Raw genomic sequence first — 10,098 nt, forward strand, 5'->3', positions numbered from 1 at the left:
ACATGACTAAACTCCCCAAATTCGGGCTCCTGAAAAGGCAGTGTGTGCTGCAGCCTGGCACTGACTCCCGCGAGGAGCTATGGCGGGCGGGTGGGTAACGGTCTCAGCAGGGCGTCAAAAATCCGCTAGGCCCAGAAAGCCAAGGGCGGCAGCGGATGGGCTGGCGTCACCGGGAGCGGAGGAGTGAGGGATGCCGTGCGCCTCCGTAGGCCTACCACCTGGAAGACACAGAGGGACGCAGGGCCGGGGCCGCCGGGAGACCCGCTAACTGGCACTCGCCTGGGGTCCCCCCGCCGCCCGCCTGGAGGCCGCAGGGTCGGGCGAAGCGCCGAAGCGGACAGGTGGGAGGGGAGCCGGGCAGCCGCTGCTGGATGCGCCGGGGAGGAGCCCCGTCCTCGCCCCCTGTGATGCGGACTATGGCAACCCCCACGCCAGCTTCGTTTGGGGCCGCCGCCTTTCACTCCTCGGGTTTGAACGGCCCGCCCGGAGTAACCGCTACGCGCAGCCCCGCCCCGCGTCTCCCCGCCCCGCGTCGCCCCGCCCCTTCCTCCGGTTCCGCAGCGCCCCCGCGCGGCTGCCCGCAGGCCTCCGTCCTCGCCTGTGCGGAAGGCGCCCCCCTCTCTTGCTCACCTCTGTACCCGCCCTAATGCGAGTCAGAAAGGCTCTGCCTCTCTCCATTCCCACATTGGGAAGCATTACCGTATTTAGGAAGGCTAACGTGGCCTACAGTGGGATGCCATTAGAAATCATGTATAAGAATGTTCGCCTGGAAATGTTTTTCCAAACTGTCAAATGTAAAAAGCAAGTTACAAACTGACCCCTTTTAGGTTAAAAATATGGATATACACAGGATGAGGTCTGAAAGGTATGAATAACTTGGGTACGGTACCTTTGTACAGGATTATGCTTACTTTTTAGTTGTGTCTTTTTATCTGTGTTTTCTTCTCGTGTTTCAACAATGAATATATACAGATTTTGTGATAAAAAAGTTGAGCTGGGCCTGGTGGCTCACGTCTGTAATCCCAGGACTTTGAGAGGCACACATGAGAGGATGACTTGAACCAAGGAATTCGAGACTAGCCTGGGCAACATAGACCCCTGTCTCAAAAAAAAAGATTTTTAAAAAATCTATTAATAAAAACCGGACTGACTCTCGCCGCCCAAAATGCTGAAAGGAAAGAAGGCCAAGGGAAAGAAGGTGGCTCCGGCCCCTACTGTCGTGAAAAAGCAGGAGGCCAAGAAAGTGGTGAATCCCCTGTTTGAGAAAAGACCTAAGAATTTTGGCATTGGACAGGACATCCAGCCCAAAAGAGACCTCACCCGCTTTGTGAAATGGCCTCCCTATATCAGGTTGCAGCGGCAGAGAGCCATCCTCTATAAGCAGCTGAAAGTGCCTCCTGCTATTAACCAGTTCACCCAGGCCCTGGACCGCCAAACAGCTACTCAGCTGCTTAAGCTTGCCCTCAAGTACAGACCAGAGACAAAGCAAGAGAAGAAGCAGAGGCTGTTGGCCCTGGCCGAGAAGAAAGCTGCTGGCAAAGGGGATGTCACCACTAAGAGACCACCTGTCCTTCGAGCAGGAGTTAACACCGTCACCACCTTGGTGGAGAACAAGAAAGCTCAGCTGGTGGTGACTGCACACGACGTGGATCCCATCGAGCTGGTTGTCTTCTTGCTTGCCCTGTGTCGTAAAATGGGGGTCCCTTACTGCATTATCAAGGGGAAGACCAGACTGGGCCGTCTAGTCCACAGGAAGACCTGCACCACTGTCGCCTTCACACAGGTGAACTCGGAAGACAAAGGCACTTTGGCTAAGCTAGTAGAAGCTATCAGGACCAATTACAACGACAGATACGATGAGATCCGCCGTCACTGGGGCGGCAATGTCCTGGTCCCCAAGTCTGTGGCTCGTATCGCCAACCTCGAAAAGGCAAAGGCTAAAGAATTTGCCACTAAGCTGGGTTAAATGTACACTGTTGAGTTTTCTGTACATAAAAATAATTAAAATACAAATTTTCCTTCAAAAAAATAATAAAAAAAATAATAAAAACCGGACTGAAATGTGTTCGTTGTTTACAAACATCCCTTTTTGGGCATCATGAACTCCCAAGTACCCTCAATGCCAAATAAATTTTTTAAACCCTAATTTTTTCATTCAATAAATATTTACTGGGCATCTATTATATGCCAGGGACACTCCTGCTGCTCTTGGCAGCTTCTTCCTAGTCTCCTTTTTCTGGCTTCTTTTCTTGGCCTACTCCCTAAATGAGAGGTCCTACCTCAGCATTTTTATTAGTTTATCATCCCATGCTTATGTAATTCTTATTCAGAACTTCAACCATCACTTTTAAGCCAGTAACAGGCACTGCCACCACTCTTCTCTGACTGGATATTTCTCCATCTGGATGTTCCTCAGTCATCCAAAATCAAACTAACATTATTATTATTATGAGACAGGGTCTTGCTCTGTCACCCAGGCTGGAGTGCAGTGGCATGATCTTGGCTCACTGCAACCTCCACCTCCCAGGTTCAAACGATTCTCCTGCCTCAGCCTCCTGAGTAGCTGGGATTACAGGCGCCCGCCACCAAGCCTAGCTAATTTTTGTATTTTTAGTAGAGACGGAGTTTTGCCAGGTTGGCCAGTCTGGTCTCGAACTCCTGACCTCAGGTGATCCACCGCCTCAGCCTCCCAAAGTGCTGAGATTACAGGCGTGAGCCACTGTGCCCGTCCACTAACGGTTAATTTCCAACTATGTGCCAATTACTGGGCTAGGTACTGGGAATACAAAGCTGACACAGCCACAGTTACTGCTGTTGAGGAGCTCATTAGTATACAACAAGTGCTGTAACAGAGGAACAGTAGCAGCACAAAGAAGAACCAGCTAATCCTACTGGAGAACAGAGTGCATGAGATAGATTTTGATGTACAAGTGGCAATTTAAAAGGCAGACAACAGGAAATTCCTAACTTAAAATGTGCAAGGGCAGGAAAATTTCAAACTCAAAACAAAATGTGCAAGAGCAATTGGGCACATGGAGAAACTGCAAATAATTTGTTATATGCAGAAACTAAGAGTTGTTGGAGGAAAAGATTAGAGAAAATTCCTGAGAAGTGAAGAAGCTAAGTCTTGGAAAGTTCTGTTTGCACATTAAGAGTTTGAAGAGCGTTTTTAGAAAGCCCACTCCGGTGGCAGAATGGAGGACAGAATGAAGAGAGGCAAGGGTGGCTGCCAGGAGACCAGTAGAAAGCTACTGCATTTCTCCAGAAGGCAGTGGGGGTGGAGCAGAACCAAGACGCGACATTCAGTTGGCAGAATCAACTGCATGGGGCAAGGAGTGAGGGAATGAAGAGTATAGGCTTGGGAGAAAATAAGATGCATTTAGTGTGAGGTTAAGTTTGAGGTACCTGTAGGACTGTAAAGAATTAATGAATTACACATTCTTCAAGACAGCACCTCTCTGAAGCCTACCCTCACACGCACTGGTAGAGATCTCTCTAGTTCTTCAAACAAATCTCTACTACAGCCATTTTACTCTTTCCTGCCCCACATCTGCAATTCTGCAGAATTCTACTGAATTTTCTCTGTGTAGTTTATTATCTTCTAAAATCCCATACTATCTACTCATTTTTGTTTAATGTCTGCTCCCCATCTCCATCCCAATGTAAACAGGGCAGGGAATTTTGCCTATGGTTAAATAAAATCTACATAACCCCAAAACCATTTAAACTTTGCCCTTTTCTTTTTTCTCCAGTTAATTAATTTTTCTTGAGATATTTTTATTATGATTGAGGAGTAAAAGACCATATCATATCTCCTTTATATTGTTCAAGGAAGAATCATTTTCACCTCTCCCCACCTTTAAAAACGGGCAAAAAGACACCTAGTTACATGTAGTATGCCTGAGCTTTACTTACATACTCCGGATTTAAGTCACTGAGCTGTAATTTCATATTTTTTGCTCACCACAGTCTTTTTGCCTTTTTGCTTCCCTTTTTTTTTTTTTGACAGAGTCTCGCATTGTCACCCAAGCTGGAGTGCAGTGGGACAATCTCAGCTCACTGCAACCTCTGCCTCCCGGGTTCAAGCGATTCTTGCAACTCAGCCTTCTGAGTAGCTGAGATTACATGTGCATGCCACCATGTCTGGCTAATTTTTTGTATTTTTAGTAGAGAGAGGGTTTCACCATGTTGGCCAGGATGGTCTTGAACTCCTGACCTGAAGCAATGTGCCCACCTCAGCCTCCCAAAGTGCTGAGATTACAGGCATGAGCCACCATGCCCAGCCCTTTGCTTTCCTTTCTTGCATTGGGTGTCATACCATCATTGACTTCAGAACTCTAAAAGCTGTCTGCTTACCACAAAATCTGATGCTTCTTTTTGGGACCATCCAATAAAATGTAATGGGAGATTTCCCAAATTACCATGATATTCAAGCTCTCTGGATATATTTAAGTGAATATAATCAAGGAAAAGGGAAACATAGAGATTCAGGTGAAAAAAACCAGCAACTTGCATCTCCATAACCTTCTGAATAAAGAGTTAAAAAGCACTATTGTCCAGGAGGGCAAGACAACTACCCCCATTAGAACAGAGCAATACAATGATGTCTGGCATGTAGTACATGCTCAGAAAAAGTTAGTTAATGCTATCATTGATAATAGGGTAGCTTACACTGACCATACTCCCAAGTGATCCTAAAATTACCAGTCTTTGCTGATAGGAAAGAGTATGTTGGATCGGGAACTAGCACCAACATGAATTCTTGTTGAAATTCTGAATCTTCTTGCTATGACTTGTCATTACCTTGCCCTTTTGTAGGGCCCCAGGACCCATTTGTATTCTACCTATGTTGATTCATTCTGATCTCCATAAATTGTTCTGCACCAGAATTATCTTGATATTTCAACTGGAGAGTTAGAATACAAGATAGCTTGTAAATATGAAAGTATGACTTTTGGGAACACTCTGTCATCTCTCTTAGGTTAACAATGGTTCCATCTAATAGTTCTTAAAGGCAAGCCTATTGTGCCTCTTCTGTTAGATCACCTCTTTGGTTAAGAGGAGAGTTACTTTGTAACAGTGCTAATGGTTAAAATATTTATGCTCTGTAAGCCTGTCTGTGAAGAAAGAAGCCAGGAACTGCTTGTTTCCCTGAAAGGTTTTTAAATGGCATCTTCCTGGAAAGATCAACCTAAATCTCTCAAGCTGGTCTGGGGAGATGCAACAGAAGGAGTTTGAACTTCTGGAACTGAAAGATGAAGCTCAAAGCTCTCAGATTTCTGGATGGAGAGCCCGAAAGGAGTATAACCTGCTTAATAAAATATCAGACATAGTGCGTGTTGGGGGAAAGAGTGCCTACTTCTTTCATTAACTTTAAAATAGTTATTAACAAGTTGTTTTTAAATTTTTTTAGGTAGCTTCATTTTCTTCACCCTACTAAGTAAAATATCTTCTGCAAAAAAGGGAAACCAACGTAAACGTTCTGAACCCAACTGATCCATCATATTGAAATTTTGATATTTGAAAGAACACACCTCCACTGAGCAGAGTGTTTTGTTGTTCTATGGTGGAATACATAGAACGCAGGGAGGGAGAGTAGACAGCAAAAGCTACCAAAATCTCTCAGATTTAAGTGGGAGTTGTTCATGTAGCTATCATCACACTAGCCTTTGCTTTAAAACAAGTAAACGGATTTGGCAAAGGATGTAACAGTAGTGTGTCCAGAATTGGTGGGTTCTTGGTCTCGCTGACTTCCAGAATGAAGCTGCAGACCCTGGCAGTGAGTGTTACAGTTCTTAAAGACAGTGCGTCTCAAGTTGTTCGTTCCTTCCAGTCGTTCGTTCCTTCATGGTCTCACTGGCCTCAGGAGTGAAGCTGCAGACCTTTGTGGTGTTACAGTTCACAAAGGTGGCCCATCCGGAGTTGTTTGTCCCTCCTGGTGGGTTTGTGGTCTGGCTGGCTTCAGGAGAGAAGCTGCAGACCTTTGCGGTGAGTGTCACAGCTCATAAAGGCAGCTGGGACCCAAACAGTGAGCAGCATTAACATTTATTGCCAAGAGCAAAAGAACACAGCTTCTCCACCAAGCTAAGGGACCCCAACCAGGTTGCCGCTGCTGGCTCCGCTGGCCTTTTATTCCCTTATCTGGCCCCACCCACATCCTGCTGATTGGTCTATTTTAGAATGCTGATTGGTGCATTTACAAACCTTTAGCTAGACACAGAACACTGATTGATGCGTTTACAGCCCTTTAGCTAGACAGAAAAGTTCTCAAAGTCCCCACTGGATTAGCTAGACATAGAGCGCTGATTGGTGCGTTTACAAACCTTTAGCTAGACACAGAGTGCTGATTGGTGGGTTTACAATCCTTTAGCCATACAGAAAAGTTCTCCAAGTCCCCACTCGTCCCAGAAGCCCAGGCGGCTTCACTTCTCACTGGCACTGGCCCGGGGACTTTGCAGCACCGAGTCCCGGGCACTCCCGCAGCCTAGAGGGGACTCCTCCCCAGATCAAGCCCAATAGGCGCCGGCGGGCCGCGCCCACCCGGAAACAGCGCAGGACCGCGAGCGCCCTGCGCAGCCCCGGCTCCCGCCCGCCCGTCTCCCTCCACACCTCCCAGCGAGCAGACAGAGCCGGCACCGGCCTCGGCCAGCCCCAGAGAGGGGCCCCCACAGCGCAGCCACGTGCTGAAGGGCACTTCCAGCGTGGCCAGAGCGGACGCGGAGGCCGAGGAGGCGCTGAGAGCGAGCGAGGGCTGCTGGCACGTTGTCACCTCTCAGTAGCCTATGAGAGAAAGGGCCAGAAAGCAACAACAAAATCAAGAGAAGGATAAGCGGCAGCTGCCCCACTGCCACACCACAGGTATCAGTTTTTTAAAACAATCTGGAAAAGTGTTTTCCCATGTGAAAATCATTGGTGTAGTCGATTCTATTACGTTCGTCCGAGTAACGGCTAGCCCAGTACTTCATGAAAAGTGTCATCTCGGTTTTTCTCCTAACCCTCTACGCTTCTGGAAAAGTGTTACTTTGTACTACTACATTAGTCAGAAACACACACCGCCTTGTACTTGCATAACTGTTACAATGCTCTGCTTTCCTGCAAAATTAAAATAGCTGGGGACCAAACAGGCACTTAAACCCGTAAAATCTAATAGAAGGCCCCTGCTTTACCGCCTTTGCGCAATCCGGACTCTCGGGCCACGCCTGGGGCGGAAGAGGCGGGGAGGGAGAGAGAGAGAGACACAGACTCCGCTGTGCGTCATGTACCAGCGCCGGAAGTTGGTCTGGACGCCTAGACGAGAGGGTTGTATTTCGAAACGCGCAGTGTAAGTTTTTCCGTGCTGTGTAGGTAGCGAATTGGCGGATTGGGGTTTGTGGTGGATATTTGGGCCAAAACTGGAAGGACACTTGGGGTAAAAAGGTCCGGTATGAGGTAGAGTTGAGAGTGCCTGGGGATACAGTCCATGCTATCGTTCTTTTCCCTATTTTCTTTTAGTTTAGATGTTTAGCCAATAGGAGTTATTTCATTGTTCTTCCCTTCGGTTAGCCTGTTCCCCTGTTGAGGGATGTAATTGTTTTTGGCTAACTTCTACTAGAGTTTGGGAAAAATAGAACTTGTGTTAAACGAAGACGCGAACTTTACAGTCAGATCTGTATCCCTTTGACTTTTAGTAGCTGAGTGATTCTGCGGAAATTAACGTGTCTAAGTATCGGTTGCTTCATCTATAAGATAAGAGTGATGTCTCCGAGCATTGTTACGAAGATTATAATGGCCTATCATGTATGGAGTAGTTATTATGTCCAGTTTCGGGTAAACTCTCAATACTTGTGTATATGCGTTTCGTGCTTGAGACCTATAGGATTTGGGGAAAGGAGCAGATTAGGAATTGGGATCTTTTTAGCTTTTCCTGAGAAAAATGGGCCCAGATGGACTTGTGAGAAGCCGTTTTGAGATATTAAGTATTTGAGTCTGTGATTTCAGGGGCTAACAATGGACACCCAGAAGGACGTTCAACCTCCAAAGCAGCAACCAATGATATACATCTGTGGAGGTAAGAGTAACACTTACATAAAGTAAGAATATTTTATTTAAATTTTTTTGAAATTGTTACATTTATTCTTTGCTTAAATGAGTTACTGGTCTTCAAAGTTATACAGTAGAACACTTAGCAACCATAAAAAAAAAATCTCCTTGAGGTCAGTAGACCTGGGTTCGTCCTTGGTCTTCCGTTTACTAACAGAAAAAAACAAAACTCGTTGAGATTTCATTCTCTCTCCTGGAAATATGCATGGCCTACAACCCTTTTCTTTCCTACCTAATACATTTAATAATAGCAGCACACCCTTGAGATTGAGTATATTTTAGTGTTTTGAATTGCCTTAGGTGAAAAATATAGTTAAGATAATTTGTCTGTAATATTTTCCTTTTAGGCATTGAGTAAATTTTTTTTTTTTTTTTTAAATTCTAGAATGTCACACAGAAAATGAAATAAAATCTAGGGATCCAATCAGATGCAGAGAATGTGGATACAGAATAATGTACAAGAAAAGGACTAAAAGATGTATCCTTTTAACTGTGCTTTCTAAATATGAGGTAGGAGGAAATGAGTAATGCTGGGGTTGATAAAGATGAATGATAGGGATACATTCTGAGAATTGTGTCCTTAAGCAATTTCATCATTCCTACAGAAACCTAGACCGTATATCCTACTATACATACACATCTAGGCTATATGGTATAGCTTATTGCTGCTAGGCTACACACCTGTACAGCGTGTTATTGTACTGAATACCATAGACAGTTGTAATACAGTGTTTTTGTATATCTGAACATAGAAAAGGTACAGCAAAAATGTAGTATCATCTTATGTGACCACTGTTTATATGTGATCCATCTTTGACCAAAACGTCATTATGGATGCATGACTACATTTGTATAAGTATTCATTCTTGAGCTTGATTTTATGGACAAGCTAAAGTTCACAAGGAGAAATACAAATTTGTTTATACTACCTAATGGAAAAAGTTGAGCATACGAATTGTTCAAACATTGAGAGTAGGCCAAGCATGGTGGCTCACACCTATAATCCTAGCACTTTGGGAGGCTACAGAAGTTCAAGACCAGCCTGGGCAACATAGTGTGACCCCATGTAGAAAAAGAAAATACTGAGTAAATTGTTATAACTAACACATTTTTTTTCTAGATCGACAGATTATCACCTTTAACATTGCTTTAGTGTTTTTTTTTTTTTTTTTTTTGAGACGGAGTCTCACTCTGTCGCCCAGGCTGGAGTGCAGTGGTGCAATCTCGGCTCACTGCAAACAGCCTCCCGGGTTCTCGCCATTCTCCTGCCTCAGCCTCCCGAGTAGCTGGGGCTACAGGTGCCCGCCACCATGCCTGGCTAATTTTTTTGTATTTTTTAGTAAAGATGGGGTTTCACCATGTTAGCCAGGATGGTCTCCATCTCCAGACCTTATGATCTGCCCACTTCGGCCTCCCAAAGTGCTGGGATTACAGGCGTGAGCCACCGGGCCTGGCCTGCTTTAGTGTTTTTTGATACATTTTATGGAAAAGGTGGTGATAAAAATTGAAAGTGTTTTTAGTTTATTTAAAAACCAGTTGTCATAGTAAATAGTGAATTCCATTCTTTTTTGTATTTTAAGTTAAATAACAAACCAGCTTATTGCAAAGAGAAAGTGACTGAAATCTTCAGTTTTAATAATGTTTAAGTACCGTTTTTGTCCTTAACTCAAATTAATACAGTGGTTGTTTTTGATGCTCGATGAAACCTGGGAATTCAGAGGAGTATCTTCACTTATACTTGGATTTGCTCTCTTAACGTTTCTGATTGTTGTATAGCTTTCGATTTTGCATACAGTAGTTCTCCCTTATCTTTGGGGGATACATTCCAAGGCCCCCAGTGAACTCCTGAAACCTCAGATAGTACCAAACCTTTATACGCTGTTTTTTCTATATATACTATGATATATATATGAGATATATATATGATAAAGTATAATGTATAAATTAAGCATAGCAAGAGATTGATAACAATGTAATAGGACAATGATAACATACTGTAATAAAAGTTATGTGAATGTG

At 44.6% G+C, this 10,098-nt stretch overlaps 1 protein-coding gene and 1 pseudogene across 6 annotated transcripts; both read left to right on the forward strand.

The window, feature by feature from the left end:
* Positions 1-1,165: 1,165 nt before the first annotated feature.
* On the forward strand, positions 1,166-1,966 carry LOC111520914 (annotated as a pseudogene). Its single transcript, XR_002724796.1, has one exon. The product of XR_002724796.1 is annotated as a 60S ribosomal protein L7a pseudogene (transcript).
* A 4,500-nt stretch (positions 1,967-6,466) lies between these two features.
* On the forward strand, positions 6,467-10,098 carry LOC111520895 (DNA-directed RNA polymerases I, II, and III subunit RPABC4). Of its 5 annotated transcripts, none has more exons than XM_023183996.3 (4): positions 6,467-6,858; positions 7,978-8,047; positions 8,465-8,557; positions 9,760-10,098. In XM_023183996.3, exons 2-4 carry the CDS (start codon positions 7,987-7,989, stop codon positions 9,780-9,782), a joined length of 177 nt encoding a protein of 58 aa, XP_023039764.1. In that variant the 5' UTR covers positions 6,467-6,858; positions 7,978-7,986; the 3' UTR covers positions 9,783-10,098. The 5 variants fall into 5 exon arrangements, with proteins under 5 accessions (XP_023039764.1, XP_023039762.1, XP_023039765.1 ...); XM_023183994.1 differs by lacking the exon at positions 6,467-6,858 and adding an exon at positions 7,241-7,321; XM_023183997.3 differs by lacking the exon at positions 6,467-6,858 and adding an exon at positions 7,253-7,344.

Source organism: Piliocolobus tephrosceles, chromosome 7 (assembly GCF_002776525.5).
Source record: "Piliocolobus tephrosceles isolate RC106 chromosome 7, ASM277652v3, whole genome shotgun sequence".
NCBI lineage: Eukaryota > Metazoa > Chordata > Mammalia > Primates > Cercopithecidae > Piliocolobus > Piliocolobus tephrosceles.

Bases quoted from the DNA above. Each gene is read 5' to 3' on its own strand.
- LOC111520895 (XM_023183996.3), top strand. From the start codon at position 7,987: ATGGACACCCAGAAGGACGTTCAACCTCCAAAGCAGCAACCAATGATA. The intron at 8,048-8,464 runs GTAAGAGTAACA...TTTAAATTCTAG, and splicing joins AATGATATACATCTGTGGAG to AATGTCACACAGAAAATGAA. The intron at 8,558-9,759 runs GTATCCTTTTAA...AAATTAATACAG, and splicing joins CAAGAAAAGGACTAAAAGAT to TGGTTGTTTTTGATGCTCGA.